This window comes from Heteronotia binoei, chromosome 1 (genome assembly GCF_032191835.1).
Source record: "Heteronotia binoei isolate CCM8104 ecotype False Entrance Well chromosome 1, APGP_CSIRO_Hbin_v1, whole genome shotgun sequence".
Classification (NCBI taxonomy): domain Eukaryota; kingdom Metazoa; phylum Chordata; class Lepidosauria; order Squamata; family Gekkonidae; genus Heteronotia; species Heteronotia binoei.
Window position 1 is genome coordinate 160,012,859 of NC_083223.1, and position 20,542 is coordinate 160,033,400.

General features: G+C 40.0%; 1 protein-coding gene across 4 annotated transcripts in view; it reads left to right on the top strand.

Moving 5' to 3' along the window:
- Positions 1–20,542, top strand: part of RYR2 (ryanodine receptor 2) — a 757,628-nt gene that overhangs the window by 630,091 nt on the left and 106,995 nt on the right. For 3 of the 4 annotated variants that reach the window (XM_060243352.1, XM_060243334.1, XM_060243343.1), the window contains 5 exons: positions 4,963–5,075; positions 5,857–5,953; positions 6,443–6,546; positions 6,688–6,739; positions 6,949–7,002. In XM_060243352.1, coding sequence (XP_060099335.1) covers positions 4,963–5,075; positions 5,857–5,953; positions 6,443–6,546; positions 6,688–6,739; positions 6,949–7,002 — 420 coding nt within the window. Of the gene's footprint in view, positions 1–4,962; positions 5,076–5,856; positions 5,954–6,442; positions 6,547–6,687; positions 6,740–6,948; positions 7,003–12,967; positions 12,992–20,542 lie in introns of all 4 variants that reach the window. The other variant, XM_060243324.1, reaches the window with a different exon arrangement.

Here is a 20,542-nt window from a genome sequence, read left to right on the forward strand (position 1 = left end):
ATTTTTAAAAATACAGTTGTGGTATGGTTGGCACAAATGTGCATTTGGATATTTCTGGTCCAAATCTCTCGGCTTGGCTTCGCGAACGAAGATTTAAGAAGGGTGCAATAGTCCACGTTTGCTGCAGGCTCGCTGGTGGCTGACAAGACCAATGTGGGACAGGCAGGTCCGGCCACAGCGGCTGCAGGGAAAAGTCTGATTTAGCGTTGGTCCTGTAGCAGTGCGATTCTTCCTCAATCTCCTTTTGTCTTCAAGACCAGCTATGCGTGTGTTCTCAAAGGAAGAGACAGCCTGGTGGATGGTGTGCCTCCATGCTTTGCGATCTGAGGCTAGGTCAGACCACTGGTGATGGTTGATGTGACAGGTGCTAAGGGATTTCTTCAGGGAGTCCTTGTACCTCTTCTTTGGTGCCCCTCTATTTCGATGGCCGGTGGAGAGTTCGCCATACAGGGCAATCTTGGGAAGGCGGTGGTTTTCCATCCTAGAAATATGCCCTGCCCAGCGCAGCTGCGTCTTCAACAGCAGTGCCTCGATGCTGGTAACCTCTGCCCGCTTGAGGACTTCAGTGTTGGTCACAAAGTCACTCCAGTGGATGTTGAGGATGGTGCGAAGGCAGCGCTGATGAAAGCGCTCAAGGAGTCGCAGGTGATGACGGTATAAAACCCACGATTCGGAGCCATAGATGAGGGTTGTCATCACAACCGCTTTGTAAACATTGATCTTTGTGCCTTTTTTCAGATGCTTGTTGCTCCACACTCTTTTGTGCAGTCGGCCAAATGCACGGTTTGCCTTTGCCAGCCTGTTGTCAATCTCCTTGTCGATCTTGGCATCTGAGGAGATATATATGAAAAATACCTTATCAGTATCTGAAACAATATCTAGATTTTTTGGAATTTTGATATTTGGGCTTTGAAAAATGCTGGATGTAGTGGAGAATATTCTGGGCCTGTATTTTAAGGCTCACATGCCTGTTTTTCTTCAGTTTTACAGGTTTGGTTGGGCTTGAACAACAATATTCTTTGTTTAAATTAGTTTGCCTTTGATTATTGGGTTTGACATTGGTTCTATTGAATTTGTTGATGCTGTCTGTATTTGGAGGCTTTTGATCGGTGGTTGCTCTTGTGCGTTTGCCTACTGGCATCTCTGCCTTGGGGAAAACATACAATTTATTTTTTTCCCCATAGGAAACAATGGCGATATGTAGGGAGAACCTTTTTCAGAGGCCTGTAGAATTAGACCCTTTGATTTCATATCAGTTGCTTGAAAAGGAACCATTTCAGTACCCTGGAAAGATTCCCTTATAGGGAATAGGGGAGCTGGAAATTTGGGAATTCCAAGAGAAACCCAAATGCAAATTCTGAAATGGTGTTAGGGACCTGAATAATCTGGAATACTAGAATGAAACCCCTTTCTGAAATGCCAATCTGAAAATTCTGAGTGCATGTCCCTAGTATGGCCTGCAGGTACAAACATTAGCGCAGGTGCCAATGTGGATTATCTCTTGATTTTCTTAGCTCATGAGATGGGATTTAATAAGAATTTTTTCCTTGAGCCCTGACCTGGATAGCCCAGGCAAGCTCAGTCTTGTTAGATCTTGGAAGCTAAGCAGGTCGACTCTGGTTAGTACTTGAATGGGAGACCTCCTCGAAATACCAAATCAGAAGGACAGGGGTAGGCTTTATTCAGCCACCTCTGTGGATATCCTCCAGGCCCTCAGTTGGGGTCAGTAAACAGAGGTCAACATGATTTCCAGGTGCTGGCATGCACACGCGCACACAGATTTTTTTTCTTGAAATCACATGTATTTAATAAGTATATTCAATAAATATCTACTGCATGTTTCAAGCATAATATCAGATCTTGTTATGGCAGTGTGTAAAGGTGACCTTTTCACTTTCTCCTTGGGTGGTCAATTAAGGACTTTGCCAATTCTGCAGTAATCCTGATTTTGTGGGGGAATGCAACCATAGTTTAGGTTTGAGATGTAACAGAAAACTATGGTCTATGCTTGAGTGATAGTCATAATTGACTCTAGTTATGTAAAGTGATGGGGACTGGAAGTGCACAAATAGTGGGCTTGTTCACATAGTATCATCATGGTTTGTTGTTTACATATAAACTATGCCTGTGAGTGGATGATAATTCTAGTAGGTTTGCCATATTAGTTTACTGCAGCAAAATAAAGAGGATTCCTGTGACATCTTAAAAGGCCAATAAAGTGCATTCCAGTTTAAGCATTGAGTTTAAAATTGGGCACCCCTGGAGGGTGGGTGAGGGGAGCAATAAAGGCTCCACTGATAAGCAGGCCCTTGAGTGCCCTCCCCTCCTTCCTACTCCCCGCCCCTTTCTCCTTCCCATGTCTGTGCACACAGACCCCGAAAGGGAAAACTGGGTGTGTCACAGTGGTATGTGCTCTGTCCTCAGTTCCAAGGATGGAGCAAATGTCACCACACCACCCCTTTTTCCTTCCTGGATCTGAGCACAGACCTGGGAAGGAGAAAGGGGGTGGGTGCCTGTAGGGGGGAAATCTGGGGATGTTTTGCCGAAGTAGGAATGGGGGGTGCCTTGCCTGTGGTGGCAGGCATGTCCCCATACCGTTTTTGGGGGCACCATTTTTTAGCTTTGCCCCCAATCAAAAAATGGGTAGATCTGGCCCTGTGAACTTGGTGGGATGAGCGGGATAGAAATCTCAGAAATAAAATAAAATAAATAAAACTTACTCTCATTTCATTTAACCTGAATAAGTGGAATCTAGATAGCAAAAGCTTATGCTGGAATAAAATATGGTGCCACAAGACTCCTCATTATTTATGTGGGTACATGGTTCATTTCATTATTTTAATGAGGCCATCAACTCTAGTACTTCCCAGATATCTTTGCTCCCTATTTACCTATAATTGTAAAACACAGTGTATCATTTTGGTCTTTCAATTATTATTTCATTTATTATTTCCAGAAATTCTCTAATCGGGGCCGGCATTTTTTCAGAATGGGAAGTATAGAGAATATTCTCATATTGCTAATTATTTTAGGATCATATTGGGTTTGTATATTAATAGTTTTGATTACCCAGTTTCATGTTCTCTTCCCTAACCCTGTATTTCAGATAGTATTCTTTTTGATGATGCCCTTTTTTGCAGCATGATCATTTTGTTTTTGTTTACTTTGTGTTCAGAAATTCTAGCACTTGATCTGTTTAATACTGAGAATTATTTTATAGTACACATATCTATTCCTTATACTGAGGATGCTCTTTAATTTTTTTGTCTGTCTAATTAAGTGTCTGTATTCACAGCTCAGTGTATTAATGACTTTCTCTTTACTATTTGTCTTAACTGAATTCAGTACTCTGTTATGTTTTTCCCTAAAAATATTCTCACTGGCATGCATTTTGAAGCACAAAAGTTTGTTTTATTATAAGCAGCTGTACTCTATCCTCATCCCTAATGCTGAGTACAGTCTGTGGTTCCACTAAATAAGCAACAAACCCAACAGTTCCTATCCATCCATGCAGAAAGTCCCTCAACTGTGTTTGCTATGGTGGGACATGTAGTTTCCACTTGTAGAGTTAGAATCGCAGGCTTCTGTAGGGAAAAGTAGTAATAGGTAATCTTACAAGTAAGGTCCATCTGACAGCAATGAAGATACTATGAATTTAGGGGGAGGTATTTGTCAGTTTCCTGCATTGTGCAGGGGGTTGGCCTAGATGACCCTGGAGATCCCTTCCAACTCTATGATTCTATGATTCTAAAGCTGTAGGGATGACAATCTTCAGTTGGGGGCAGGCAATCCCCTGGTTTGGGGGCCCTTCCCCTGCTTCAGGAATATCAGAAAGTGGGGGGGGGGGGTTGAATGTCTGCTGGGCTCTTCATTATACCCTGTGGAGACTGGTTCTCATAATGTATAGTGGAGAATTGATCCATGGGTATCTGGGGTTCTGGGGGCCCAAATGTTTTGAGGCAGAGGCACCACATTTGCAGCATAACTGCTGGTGCCTCCCCCCAAAAAAACATTTAAAACAGATTGGACTGGGGGTCCAATTCTATTCACCCCAGAAGAAGGTGCCCCCATCCTCCATTATTTCCAATGGAAGGAAGGCATTTAAAAGGAACTTACAGCCAAAACTCCTTTCAGAGATCAATCATGCTTTTCACAACCTTGCTCCTGGTTCCCCAAAGCCTCCTGGCTCCACCCCCAAAGACCCCAGATATTTCCTGAGTCAGACCTGGCAACCCTGCAAAGCAGTGGAGGGGGGCAATAGTTTCATTGGACCATGAAGACAATAGCTGCTCACAGAAGTGGCTGATTTCAGCCTGGGGAGTGGGGCCAGTTAACTCCCCAGCACAGCTGTTAAACAAATTTTATGCCTGCACACACATATGCTGAAGCTGCTTTTAAAGAAAATTAATGACATCCAGAGAATTGATAATGGACTTCTCACATTTCATCTAGCTGATTCATTTTCTAGACTGTGGCCATAATATTTTGTACACTGATTGGAGATGTCGACAACATTGTAAAATACTCATAATAAACTATTGTGCTTCAATCAGTTCTGTATTCCTAGTCTTACTGCATTGTTTATTGCATGTTTTCTGCTGTCTGATTTAACTGTTTGTATATTGTATAATCCACCTTGAATCTCAGTGGGAAAGGCAGGTTATAAATTAAGTAAATGAAATAAAATATTGACTATATAATGTTTGGCCAACAGCAGAATACTTTGTATGTTTTTTGCATTCTTAAAACTGGGGATTCAGGATGCCACAATAATAGCTATATTTCCTGAGATAATACAGTTTAGGTTCTGGGCATTTTAGGGTAATATAGAGGCAGCAGACACTGCACTTTTACATACTTCTGTCAATTTTAAATATTGTGTTTATTTTCTTTCAGTCCTTTTTTTTTAATGGGCATCAGTCTAGAAGAGATTGTTCATTTCCATTTCCATTTGCTCTACAGGTTGAGCATCCTCAGAGGTCAAAGAAAGCAGTATGGCATAAACTTCTGTCCAAACAGAGAAAACGAGCTGTAGTAGCTTGCTTCAGAATGGCACCTCTGTATAATCTTCCACGGTACGTATGATCTCATGAAAGTGGAGAAATAGAGGATAGGATTGCATTCTCTGGGTTCCATTGGGCAAAAGTTCAGCACTTGGAGGCTGCAATCTGATGCATCCTTCTAAGTAAATCCTATTGAACTCCTTGGGACTTACTACTGGGTAAACATCCATAGGATCAGGCTGCACATCCCATTGAAATCAGTATGACTTAAATTGCACCCTGTTCTGAACTGTTATCTCAAAATATATTGATGGAGTTAACACACAAGGTTTGTTGAAGCTAAGTTGTGTAGGTATAAAATTACAAGCTGTTAATTAGTTTACTTTGGAAGTGTTGAAAAGGTTCATAAGCTCTCTAGAAGTCTAGAAAAAATCACTGGCATATTTAATATATGACCATTCAAAATTAACCAAAGCCTGATTTTGCACCATTTAAATGACACAATGAGATGAAATGCAACACTGAACAAGTGACAAACATCAGTGCCACTCAGTGGCAAACATAATTGCTTTAACTCAATAAAAAAAAACCCTGAAAGCTCTACAAAATGGAAAGGGCAGCTGCCTGATACCCACATGAAATAGAGAGGTATTCAAGGATCTGCATGGTTATAATATCTCTTCCTACAAAGGGTAGTATAAGCAAGCCTTGAAGTCCAGAATGCCCAGTCTAGGGGAAATAGCTTGACCAACAGCTTTGAATATGAAACTGAAACAGCAAAATTTATATATGCTCTGAATTTATCTTTATGCACTTTAGAATAAAATGAAAAAGGAAGTGTTTTCTTTTTTAGGCATCGGGCTGTCAATCTTTTTCTTCAAGGATATGAAAAGTCCTGGGTTGAAACAGAAGACCACTACTTTGAAGATACATTGATAGAAGATTTAGCAGTAGGTTTGGAGTTCATGGAATTGGGAGCTGTTGCTGGTTTTTTGTGTAATTGTAGCTTATAGTCATCTGACTCAAAAGACTGGCATAATGGATGGGAATTTGTGGAGCTGACTTAGCAGTAAAGCCATTTTCACTTTGCATAAGCAACAACGATATTCAAGGAGAGTGTGAGAAAATTATCAGCCTGCCTCTTTATAGTTAAGGAGGCAGCATTGTCCAAAGACACCCAAAATCATACAGTCAGTAGCAGGGCACTGAACCTCTTTAAATATGTATATGCCTGTCTATCTTCAGTCCTATAGTAGCATAGTTGTAATGATTGTGAGATAAGATGTTTTATAGCTGTTGATTCATGCAGTCCTGAGCAATGATGCTATGTCGACAGCACATTTGGGCTGCAAGGTTGTAATTCTAAGCTCTAGTCTATATTTTTATTGCATGTCAGGCAACATTACATATTATGATTGTGTTTATTTTTCTCCCTGTAGAAGCCTGGAGAAGAGCTACCAGATGAAGATGAATGCATTAGAAGAGTTGATCCATTGCATCAACTTATTTTACTATTCAGTCGAACAGCGTTAACTGAAAAGTGGTGAGGGGGATATTTTTAAATATGAGTTAACCACTTTCTCCCAATATGTACATTTATAGAGGATCATGCTCTCTCAAGACTTGGTGACTGTTGACTTTCATCATAATAGTAACGCTTTCTTCTTTCTTTTCTACAACACAGTAAGTTGGAGGAAGATTATCTTTATATGGCGTATGCTGATATTATGGCTAAGGTAATTTTTTCTCATTATTTGTTTACTAAATTAAAAATAAGATGAAAGGGTTTTTTTGGGGGGTAATTTTGAAAGATAATACCCACATATATATGTTGTGCATCTTTTATTTCAAGAAGAGAGAGTGTGAGTGTAAAGTTTATCTCTAAAACAAATGCATTTGGCTTTAAAGACTATTTATGAATGTGATTGGTTTTATGTGATTTCAGAGCTGTCATGATGAAGAAGATGATGAGGGTGAAGAGGAGGTGAAAAGTTTTGAAGTAAGATTGTTAATCTGTTCTTTCCCTGTTAGATATTATTTCATAGCTTCTAACTGTTTTGTGGCATGATTTTCTCTATTTGATTGTATAATCCCAAGAAAACTAAATGGACATTTTCTTATTTAAAGAGATCAAATAAAGCCCCAACCACATAATCACAATAAAAGCCAAGCTGAATTAAATTATTTTATATTGCTTCCAAAATATGCTTCAGTGAGGAAGGATGAATGAATCTCCATAGAAATAATCTTCATTTATGATTATAGCCTCTTAGAAGGCTTTCTATGCAAAGCTTGTCAATAGACAATCCAACCACTTGTTTTCTGTCCCTGCTCTTAAAAAGTAAAATACAAATATTCAGTGGTGCTGTCTGTTGATCTTAAACATCACCTATGTATATTAGAAGGGATGTTTGCTATCAGGTATATGGGACCCAGTTTATTAAAATTTCATAGGTCAAGAAGACTATAATGAATGTTGTATGTATCCCTAGGTGTCCCTAGAGATGTCAAGAGATACAGATCTGGGACTTGGATACTGTCTGTTTCTGGTGAACTTTTGCTTGTAACTACCCACATTTTAAGACACACTACTGTAATAAGCACTGATTGAAACTTCTTAAATATCAACAAAAGTAACACAGTAATCTGTACCTGGAGTTATGCTAAAGTGTCAGTGCATATAGCCAGGTTTACATTTGGAGAACTACTCTGTACTTTGGTACCCAAGAAGCTGATCAGAAGTGAGCCACACCTGCATATATTATCATTGCTATTCTGCCTTAAAATCACATTTGTAGAGGGACAACTGCTATGTACATGTGTTATAAGAAGGGACAAGAATAATAATGCACATATGCACTTCTCATTTAAATCTCATTGCTATCACTGGCTGATTGCAGAGAACTCCACAGCTATCCATCTATTGCCAGAAAAAGTGAAACTTCTTCTTATGTCACAAAACTTACAAAGTGCTATCAGTATTCCGCTTAATAATTGATAAGCACTTAGATTGTGAGGTTACCTTGGAGGCATTGTCAGAAGTGATTTGAGTTCCATGTTTCTGCATGATATCAACCTGTGACCAATATTTACATGTTCAGCAAGATTAGAGCAGGGTAGATTCTTATGATCACTTTAATAAATTTGAAGAATTTTATAATCCACCACACACTGACGCTTCATTGCCAACAAAGAATGGAACCTCTTAGCCATATACTTTTGTACTCCATTAATTTTAAGCCCTCCATAAGGATATTTAGGAGATCAGAAGTCTGTGACAGTTATAAACTTGTTATCAGAGATAGGCCAGGCCACTAGCAAAATAGAAATAAAAACAGTAGTTGTCTCCAGAAATCTCAGGAGGTATATCAACTCTAATGGTATGCCATTGTGGTTTTCACATAGAAAGGTGAGTATCTGTGAGGACAGCAGTTCTCCTGACATGCTTTGTTGCTGAAATTTTAGTAGAATGTAGACAACTTTTTGATGAGTGCAAGCTACCATATGGGATGTTCAGAGAAACAGAACAGTGAAATACAATTCTCAAACTGCAGTTGACTAAGCTACAAAACAATACAAAGGATAACCTATGACTTAATCAAAGATGATCCGATTTCTCCAGTTCCATCTCAGTTAGGATTCATTTTATCTAGTTTAGTACATAGTTTTGCTCTAAAAATTTCCTGTCAATCTTTGCATAAATTGAGGAGCAGAACCCAAGGTTTAAAAATAATGTTTCTTCCCATTTTCAGAGTCTGTTGTGATCAAAGACCAATGGATGAAATATAATCCCCCTACTCCCATGTTTCTTCAACCTTCAGAACTGGGAATTTTTGTAAAAAAATATACCCTTGAAAATACACACACACAGTCCTTTTGTATATGAGCAGTAGCCCTTGGGCAAAAATAAATATATTTTAAAACTTCCTATTTAATTTGAAGCACATTAGTTCTTTACACAATCAAATTGTATATACTTTCTGTGATGGCGTTCTAGTACACTTACTGAGCTCTATGCACTTGATTGCACTCACTCTTCTGTAATCAGACGAATGCACTCAGTGATCAATAAGGAATCCACCTGCAGGGGTCATTTTCCTTCATAGAAGATAACAGAACATTTCATGACAAGCAAAGTGCCATGGGGAGAAATAAACAATTAGGTGAGTCTCACCATTTGTAGTGCATTTATATGATACTGGTGAGCTAGGTGAGTAGCTTCTTGTTCAATTAGCTGTGAATCTTTGCTGCCTAGTATGTTGTTCATTAGGCCTACAGTACAGGCAAGTGAACAAAAAGCTACTCACTTAGTCATGATCTTTAGTAGTACATAGGGTTGCCAGGTCCCCCCTGGCCTTAACAGTTGCCAGATCCAGGTTAGGGAACTCCTGGAGATTTGGGAGTGGAGCCTGGGAAAGACCAGAACCTCAGTGGGGTACAATGCCATCAAGTCCATCCTCTAAAGCTCCTATTTTCTCTAAGGGAACTGATCTCTGTAATCTGGAGATTAGCTGTAATTCCTTGAGATCCCCAGATCCCACCTGGAAACTGGCATTCCTAGTAGCAGAGCATAGAATGGAGATTTTTTATTTAATCCCCATGTTGTGCTGGTAGGGTTTCCAACTTTGTGTTGGAGAACTCCGGGAGATTATAGGGGTGGAGCCAGGGGAGGGCAGGGCTGGGGGAGAGATCTGAGCAGGATATAATGCCATAGACTTCATCCTCTGAAGCAGCTATTTTCTCTAAGGGAACTGATCTCTGTAATCTGGAGATCAGTTGTAATTCCAGCAGAGCTCTAGGCCCCACCTGAAAATTGGCAACACTATGAACAAGGTACTGTAATTTTACTGCAAGCTCCAAGGTACTATAAACCAATATGGTTTCAGGTGACTTTTCAGTGGAAAAACCCCTTGGTGAGTACAGTTAAATTGGACTGGAGGAAATGCTTTTGCTACAGTCCTAATCAATGCCATATTTTGATTCTTTTATAGTCAGAATCCTTCAAAATGTATAAAATCCTGAGCTGCCAAGGAACGGATAAAGAGTAGAAGATATATAATTTAGACTGTGCATTCCCCCACCCCCATACTTCTAAGATGACAAAAGCTGTTGGGTCAATATCCACACACACCCAATTTATTCCCCCCCTCTCTAGTTTTGTTACTTAACTGTCCTTAACATTTTGTGCCTGGTCAGGACAATGAGTGTGCTCAGTTCCCATCAGATTGAGAGGAATTGCCACACATTTCTAACTTTAATTTACAAAGCAATATTTTTCCATATATTTAAAGATGCCCTTGTCTGTTAGTGCCCTTGTTTCTCCACTCTGATCTAGGCTATCAAATTCACTAGTAGAAGCAATTATAATAATGGTGGCATTTGCTTCATTTAAAAATGTTGGCCACTTTGAGAAAGAAATTATATTTTTGTACTGTTATGTATGTAATTGTAGGAAAATAAGCACAAAGTGTTGCTTTTCCCTCACTAGTAATGTAGGAATAATGTGGAACTCTGAAAAATACATTAATAATTACTTTCCAGGCAACTTTGATATATAACTGCTATTTTATTGGTCTCTCCTTGCCTGTCCTATCATTGTTGTTCACTTATGTCCATTAATTGCATGCTATTTATTTCTTCTTTGTCTTCATTCACTAATTTATTTCAGTTGTGCAAATATGTCAGTTCTGAAACTTTATAAAAAGGCACACATATTAAATTACTTTACCCAGAAAGTGTTTAAGAATGGTGGTAATTGTATGATTAGAATTCCAAGGATGATCTGAGCAAATGATGGAATGAGCCAATCATGAGGCAAGAGATCTGTGGTTTGACAGGTTTTACCCAGTATCTATCACTGTTTTTTGTTGCTGTAAGTAATGGTTGAAGTAGCAGCCTGAAGAGCCCAGCTTAATCCAGGCTTGTCAGATCTTGAGAGCTAAGCAGAGTTGGCTACAGTGAGTACTTGGATGGGAGACCACCAATGAAGACTGGGGTTGCTGTGCAAAGGAAGGCAATGGCAAACCACCTCTGTTTATCTCTTGCTTGGAATGCCCCATAGATGGGGTCACCTTGAACTGGTTGCAACTCAAGAACACTTTTTATTTATTAATAGTTGAAATGTAGGATTCAATTTTATGTAGCATATATGCAATTAAACAAGAAGATTGGGTTATAAGGTTAGGTGAATTTTAACATCCTATTTTATTTTTCAATAAGAAAATTGGAGACGCTGAACAGTGAACTAATTCCATAGGACATAAAAGGAGGATACATTCTTCCTTGTAGTCCTCTGTGCTGTCATACACATTGGATCTATGCCAATGTAGAGCTAGCTTTGAGACATTCTAAAGCTTTAAGCCTGGGAATCCTCCCTTCTTAAAAGTCTTAGGGAGTGAGAACTTACTTAAGGAGTGAGGACCTACTGAAAATGTCTTAGGGAGTGAGGACCTACCGTACTTGCTCCATTTTGTTCTAAGTGCACTGTAAACAGCATCCAATGGAAGGTGGTCATTAATTACCGGGTTTCTGTCCTTGTCTTCAGTCTCCTTTTCTTTTCTCCAGTTTTCCTTCTTCTTTGGAACATAGGAACACAAGCGCAGCTGGATTATACTAGTAATAGATTTAGTCTAACAACCTGTGTCCCAGCAGCTGACCCAGATTCCCAGAAGACCAAAACTTTCTACTGTGGTAGCCTCTCATGAGCAATTAACATTCAGAATTATACTGTCTCATTAGTAGCCATTGGTGTGCCTTGATAAATTTTCTGATTTCCATTTAAAGCTATGTTAGTGCTCATCAGTATTTCAGTAAATTCTGCAAGTTAAATGAATGATGATATATTTCCTTTTGTCTGTCCGGAATCTAATGCCCAGTGATTTCATTGAGTGTCCCTGAGCTCTAGTGCCATGGAGGAGGAAGAAAAGTTCTTTTCATAATTTTATAAGCCTCTATCTTGTCTTTTTAGTTGGCTTTTCTCTAAACTGAAAACCCCTCAGCTCCTAAACTTTTGTATGCATAAATTGCTCCACTCTCTTAATCATTTTAGTTGCCATTTTCTAGTTCCATGGGAAATGGCTTCATAAGATGATGGACAGGGATTCTTGAGTCTGCTTTTGGCCTTGAGCTGTAAAGTCCTTGAAAAGATCTGTTAGGACTGTGCAATCAACATTGTTGTCATACCATGGTGACCATGCCAGCCATGGTTTACCCTTCTGTTGCAACTGGATAAACTGCTACATGTCTCAGGCATGTCTCCGCCTCCACAGCCTTGTTGAGAGATCTGCCCATTCTAGAAGTTTGTAGATCTACAGGGTGGACGATGTTATTAAGCTTTGTAAAGTATTATGCCCAAACATCTGGTTCCCAAGCAGACATGTGCTTCAATCAAATAGTGTTACATAGTTTGTTCGTTTGAGGACACAGTTCGTTCTTTCAGATAAGTTGCCTATCTCTCTTATGAGTGACAGCACAGAGAATACGAAGAAGAAAACATGGTTGCTTACTGTTAGCTAGTGTTCTTCAAGTGACTGTGTTCCAATTCAGTGATATTTCCCAGTATTATCTGGAATTCCAGTGGCTCATAGGTACCTCATAAAAGCAGTTAAGAAGGAAATGAGCAAGGCGGTTCTTGTTCCATTTCTGATAGCATGTGAACTCACTTGGGACCATCCCTTCAGTAGAAATAGGGAGCAGTAGGTTCCTGGCTAAAGCTGTAGAATGTTGCAAAGCTAGATTTGTGCAGACTCAAATCTCTTATCTATTCTCCAGTGTCAGGTAAGCAACCTGTTTATTTTCTAATTTGTTTTGGTGTTTGTATTTAAAGTTGTAATAAGGATTATGTGGAAACAAAGGATTTCTATTCCAGGAAGTAAATTTAGAATATGCATTTGGTTATTCAGTTGTCATCAGAATATTTTGGACACTTATTGCTATTTCACTTCTTATCCTCGCCTTTCCTTAAGGTCACAGGATCCCAACGCAGCAAGGTAAAATAATATGTGTGTGTATCTATGTGGGTCTAGTTACATTTAGTTTTGTTAGACCCAACATCTTGGAGAAGTTTATTGAGGACTGAACAAATTTGGGAGTTTTTTTAGTTCCAAGAGCAATGTATACTCTCTGTTCTCCCCATGTTTAGTCATTGCTAAATTAGTCTTTTAAGCATTTATTATATATGCCATAAAATATTTTAAGCTAAATGAATTAATGCATTCATTTAGTTTCAGTCACTTTCAATTCTGTCTATGGATTAATTAGACTATTATATAAATGCAGTTTATGATGGTGAAAATTGCCTGATACAGTTTCCATTTCCAGTTAATTGTAGCCTATATGATTGCTTACTAAGATTAGTCTACAAATTAGTGGGATCATATAAATTAGATGATATAATATGATTTGGTTTACAACCCTCAAATATCACTATTTATATTGTGGTAGCAGGTAGGATACATTAAAATAATTTACTCTGTCTTCATAATCTCTGACCTATGACTTGACAACCTCCAGTGTTTCTTTTTTACCAGCAGTAGCCCCAACTTATTGGTTCCTACTGTTGGTAAAATACTCCTCCTTTTGAATTCTGTTGTTACATGTGCAGGCAAACTAGGGATGGCCAGACTTGTACATTTGAGTGTTTGAGGAATGCTTCTTCATCCTTCTCTGAGTTCTTTTTCTAAAAATGTGAATTTGGATAATTCTTCTGCTCTAGTATTATATTAAATTTACACTTACATTGAATATTTTTAGCCATCTGATTTAAAATGTCTGTTTTTGTAATCAAATAAAATATGTTTCTGAATATGGACAAAAAAATCCCACCTCCCCTAATTCCTTGAGTTATAGATAGGCAGGTGTTGCGTTTCGTTGTTTTGGTTTCCCTCCTGTTGGAAACTAGAAAAAGGGGTGATAACCTCTCCTTAAAATTGAAATTTAAACGGATGCTTCTTGTTCTGTAGTCTAGGTGCTAGTGAATATTATTGCAAACTCTCTTCCTCTCATAAAGAAACAGTTGATGCCTTTGTTCTTTTAATTTTTTTATTTTTACAGAAATCAACTCATTTCTTTGTAGGCACCGAAGATCTAGAACTGACCAATATGGCCTGATTAAATTGATCAATATGACTTAAGTTGGTTTTATTCAGCTGTTACTCTTCCTTACTTTGCACTGACAGACATACATCTTCTATCTCCCTTTAGTTGGGGTTACCTCCTTTAAGCTCCCATGAAGTGGTGGCGCATGGGTTAGGATGCAAGGATTATGTCAGCTTCCACTGATACATGATACTGAAGGGGCAAAAGAAGGCCACATCCTTACCAGCAGACATTGGAAGGCAGAGCTATCAGGGCCCTGCAGCATCATGCAGCTCCATAGCTTCTGAGTAACTAGTGAACCCATCAGAAGTATGTGATGATAATGTCACTTGCTAGTGCTGGATAACACTAACCACTCAGAAACGATGTACCTGCACAGTGCTGTCATAATGGTATCTCATGCCAATGCAAAATTTGTGACAGAAAGGATGATAACTTAATTAACTTAAACACAGATTGACTAAAAGTTGTAAAACAGCTAAATTTGCTTGAAGATTTAGGAGTCATTATTCTTGTGTTGGCTTGAGTGGCCATATTTACTAAGATTCTAAAATAAGCAGTGACAACCAGCAGGCAGCACTTTTTTCTTTCCCACCCTCTCCCCCAACTGAAGAGTTCCGAGCTCTTCTGTAGTCTTCAGTCTTCTAATTTCATCTTCCCCACATAACATGATAAAATGACCTACTCATTCTACTGCCTTGGGTCCTAAGCCTTGCTTCCACTTCTCTGTACTCTTTTCCATTGGAAGGGTATTCCTCTGGTGCTAGGCACATCTATTCACACAACACTAGTAAACTGGATCCAGCAGTCCAGCAGTGGAAGTCACTGGCAGTTGCAGTTCTTCCCTACTTTCTCCTCCATCAGCAGTTCCTTCTAACCCTGAGATTGCAAGATCTGTGTGGAGTAACAGCCCCACAGGTCAAAGTGGCTTTCTTGTCACTTCTGTCATTAGGGCTTACAGATGTGGTGGTCATGTCCAGTTGTTCTACCTTCTAGACAAGACTTTTTAATGTAAATGATCACAAAATAGGAATAGTATCTTAAAAATCCCCCAACTATATTGCTAGGATTTGTACAAAATGCTGCTTCCATATGTTATCACTGTCATAGCTAAAAAGTGTGTTGCCAAAAACCTTTCAACCAAGGAATGGAATAAGAAGGTATGGACTGGCAAAATGTAAATTGGCTAAATTAACAGAATATGTAAGTTTAAAGGATAGAAAGCAGTCTAACGTTTCTTATTACTTGGAAACTTTTTATACAGCTTTCGAAATCCACTCTTAATTTGCAGATTGATGTTTATAATTGTTTTTCTCTCCTTTGCAAATTGTCATTTGAAATATTGAACCTTCTGTTCTATTTCACTGTAATTTGAAGGGAAAAAATAAATGAAAAAGAAAGAAGAGAAAGCACCCCCCCCCATTCCTCACTGCAGCCCATCAACCATGTTGCTATTACTTCACAATGGTGCATCACCCTGACAACCCTTTCTCAGAGTTGGAAGTATAGTGGTGACTAGAGACCTCCTGGAATTACAACTGATCTCCAGACTACAGAGATCAGTTCCCTGGAGAAAATGGATGCTTTAGAGCAGGAGTGTCAAACATGCAGTTCAGGGGCCAAATCAGGCCCCCTTAGGGCTCCTATCAGGCCCCTAAGCAACTGGGTGTCATCTGCTTCCTTCTCCCTCTTTCTTGCTTCCTTCTGCATCTCAGCTTGCTTTGCAAGGCTTGCTCAATCACACAGGAGCTACAGAGCAAAACCTCTATTTTCTCCATTGGATGAGGCTCCTCCCTTGGAGATAAGGGGGAGAGGGAGAGCTTGCTTTGCCAGGCTCTCTCAGTTGCACAGCAGAGCTACTTAGCCAAGCCTTTCTTCCTTCTATTGGCCGAGGCTCCCCCCCATTCCCTGGGGAAGGAAGGAAAGAGCCAGAGCTTCCTTTGCCCACTTCCATGGATCCCATGAGAGAAATAAAAAGAAAGCATCTTTAAGACCAATGAGTGCTAACGTTTTAAGCAAGTTTTATTTTTATATATATATTTGTGTTTGTCTGTGTTCTATATAAAATTTATATCTTTTTTATTATGTCGGATCTATTATTAGAAGCCGCCCTGAGCCACTCGTGGGGAGGGCGGGATATAAATTCTAAATAAATAAATAAATAAAAATAAAATAAAATATCTCTGCTCCTTAATCTTAAATAGGTACACAAATAGCCTGGCCCGACATGGCCCGGCCCAATAAGGTCTCATTTATGTCAGATCCGGCCCTCATAACAAATGAGTTTGACACCCCTGCTTTAGAGGATGGATTCTATGACATTATGCTTTCTATGGCAGGATGCACTCCCCCCCCCCCCAATCCACCCCCAAATCACCAGGAATTTCCCAACCTGGAATCAGCAAGTTGCAACCCTAGTCACAAGGGACTGATGGGAAGGATAGGAAAGTGGAGAGGAAGATCCTTAATACAAGACGAATATTATCTGCAGCAGAGGACTGCCCTCCCACATACACAAAGGACAAAACACAGAGGAAACGAAAGTAAAGCTTTGAATCCAAGTCACTGTTATTTTTTAATTACAGAATCTGAGAAGAAGTTTACTTATTTATAATTATCAGTTTTCCTTAGACCTAACATATTCTATTTTTATTTCCCCCCTTTACTATTTATTTACATTTGTTCACTATATCCACTCTTATATTGTGTGGTAATTGCTTCTTCAAAAACAACCTGTTTGTGCGAACATGGAGATAAAAATACTTGTTTCCATGGGGGAAATCTTTATCTAGCGTACTTTCCAAGCACAGGTTCATCAATCTAATCTCTATAGTATATATATTTTGTGTAGACATAGCATATTTCTCTCAAGATTTCTCCATGATTTTAAAGCAAGGGAGTTACATGATTTACTTTTGCATTCATTAGAATCCGCACCATCTTTCTGATATGCAGTCTTGCTTTACAAATCAAGACTGGGTACTTAGGATTAGGAACAGTTAAGGCATAGTTATTCTGTATGAAGGACTATCTTTTTATGCAGTCTCCCTTAATAATATAAACAATGCCTTGTTGGATCAGACCAAGGTGCCTCTAATCCAACACTGTTTGCAAGGATTTCAGAAACCAGAAGGTACTAAGTGATCCACCAGAAGATGGCCTACTGCCAACCTTTGACCTGTACCTCATCTAAAGAACATGGTACTTGACTAAATCTTTTTAAAGTTTAAAAAACTTTAGCAAGTTCATATTGTAAAAATAGCTGGAAAAAATCCAAATGCAATAACTTGCCACTTTATCTAGTATCAGTACAGTAAAATAAATCAATTTATTTGGCCAGCGACCAGTACAAGTCCAAAGCAAAAAACATTCAATAAAACATTTAAGAATAGAATTGTTTTAAATATAACAGAAAGGTACAGTAAAATATGGTTGTATATTTCTGTCATCTGTTCTCCCTGTGTATGGGAGGGTAAAGTTTTTTAGTTTATTTTTATACAGCAGCTTCATTACCTATGAAAGAAAGACATACGATTCCAGTTCTTTGGGCTCTCAAAATTATTGACCCAAAAATTTAAGAATAAGTGGGTAAAGCAGTAGTAGTAGTTTTATAAATTCCTTTTGAAAGTAGCTTAACATGAAAACAGGGAAAAGAAGCAATATGGCTACTGCATTATCTTTCAAAGAAAAGAGCTTGTTGCATTTTTACATAGGCTATTACAGGGGTGGCCAAACTGTGGCTCGGGAGCCACATGTGGCTCTTCCATACATATTGGTGCACTTTTGTGAGACATCGACCTAGGCCATTAGCATATCTGGAAACCATGCAATGATAGTAATATAAAAATACCTGGCTTCTAGGTGGTTGGCAGCACTCTCCTTTAGTTCTTAAAAGCATGTTGAAACAATGTTGTTTTACAGGCCTCACGGAACTGGACAAGATCTCATAAGGCTCTGATGTCATTTGGAAGGGTATTCCATAATGTTGGTGCTGCCACCAAGAAGGCCCTTAGTTTAGTTTAGCCTCCTTCGGCCCAGAGATTGACAAAAGATTTAGGACCCCTGAACGCAGTACTCTCTGGGGTGTATGCAGGGAAAGGTGGCCTCGCAGGTAGGCAGGTCCCAAGCCATATAGGGCTTTAAAAGTTAGTACCAACACCTTGAATTGGATCCGGTATGCCACAGGCAGCCAGTGCAGCGCTTTCAGCACAGGTTGGATGTGCTCATGTATAGAGAGCCTCATCAACAACCTGACTGCAGCATTCTGCACCAGCTGCAGCTTCTGGATCTAAGACAAGGGCAGCCCCATTTAGATTATAAAACACAACATGTGAAAATTTTACTTCATTAATCATTGTCTTACAGTCAAATATAGAATCCAGAATTCATGACAATCTGTAGATCTTTTGTTTTCCCCAGTGTACTTACATAAGAGGGGGAAAGTTATTATTTTTTGTTTTTAGTTAAGAGAGTTTTAGAAAGCAGATGATGCAAAGTTAAGCAGAAAGAATAGTAATATGGAAAGCATTGTATTAAAATATGATTTTTAAAAATATGTTGACATATTTTTGCTGTACCAAATGTTTTTAGACGTCCCAGAGACAAATGTGCATTGTTTGTGGAAGGGGAAACATAAGAGTGTGCTCCCTGTCGGAGCGGGAGTAGCAGAGTGAGGGAGATGACTTGCCCGACACAGGGCTTCAGGAAAGAAAATCAGGCTTACACGTGCAACTAGTGCCAAAAGGTGTATTAACATATATACACAACAAGTGCTCTCTTGTGCAGTCTATACAATATCACCTCCACGGACAAAGTGCTTCGCCTAACCACCATCTCACAGGGAGAGACCTGTGTGATGCACACACAGATCATATATAGTCCAAGCAGCCAATCCTGGCCGTGCTGACTCAGCAGATTGCATCACTTGGCTTCTGCCGGCTCAAGCCGGTCTGCTGATCAGGTCACTGTGACCTAGCCTGGCAGCTAGATCACCAGCTGTCATACTGTAGCTGTCAGACTGGGTTTATGTAGATTCTTGCTCCAACACACCTCCTAATCTATTTAAACCCAGTGCACCAAAACACTTTACACAGTTTACATACATGTCCACCAGCAACATTACAGTTCATATTTACGTAGCTCGGAACCCTTTCCGGAATTCGTTCAGGAACTCATCATGATTGTAAAACACATCATCGTGTTCCTGTTCAGCCAGCTCTTTCAGACGCTTGGCTTCGGCCTCCTTCTCCCTTGCCTCGCACTCTGCCACCCAGGCTTTCCATTTCTTAGCCTTTTCTTTTAACATTTCCTCAAATCCGGGTGGGTCTGGATTGACAGTCAGAGTGACATAGGGACACTTGTACCTAGCGGGACGTTGGCCTTTGGTGGACCTGGCAGACACCCGTGGCCCTGTGCTTGGACCAGCTTTGTCTTCTTCGGGTTGCTCTGTTCCCACCTCCTGGGCTGGTTGCTCTGCCCCTGTAATTGGGTGTTGAACCTCCTGACTCTCACACTTTACCTCCAGTTCCTGCATTTGAGGCTCTGCCTCCTGACTCTGCTCGTCAGGCTCTGTGCCAGCATTCGGCTCACCTTCTCCAGCCCCACTGGGTGCCACCTCCTGGGCTGGAGTTCTGGGCTGCGCTCCAACATCGTTATCGCTACTTGGCAGCAGGACAAATTGTTTCTGCAAGGAGTGCAACCTTGGCCAGCTGCTTTCTTCATTGAACTGGGCACTCTTACTAAGTGTTATCTTGCTTTTGCTATTGCAGAAACGATAACACCTGGCCCTTGGCTTGTAGCCCAGAAAAATTAGGCTCTCTGCCCGGACATCCCCCTCCCCGCTACTCGTGGAGTGGATGCCAACCCGAGCCCGTGACCCAAAGACTTTTAAAGAACTCAAATCTGGGGTCTTGTTCAACAGTAACCTGTAAGGCACATTTTTCACAGTATTACACCAAACCCTATTTTGCAAAAAAACAGCTGCATGTATGGTTTCTGCCCAATAGGTCATTGGCAGTTGTGCATCCTCTAACATGCAATACATCACATTCTGCAATACAGCCCCATGCCCATTTTCTCGGGGCGTTGCCGGGTTCGTCAGACGGTGGGCGATGCCCTTGTTCTCCAGCCAACGTTTCATCTGGTTAGATAAGAATTCCCCCCCTCTGTCGGTTTGTACAGCTAGGAGATTAACCCCTAATTGTCTCTCCACTGCTTTGACCCACTTGGTGAATGTCTTATACACCTCAGACTTATGCACCATGGTGAAAACCCACGCGTACCTCGTGTGGTCGTCGGTGGCCACCAAGCAGTATCTCCTCCCCGACAGACTCTTTGGCAATGGGCCAATAACGTCTAAATGGACTAGTTCCAGGGCTCGTGTGCTTTCCCTTGAGCTTTCTTTAGCAACAGCACACGCCTTGCTTTTGGTCTTCTTGCAGACC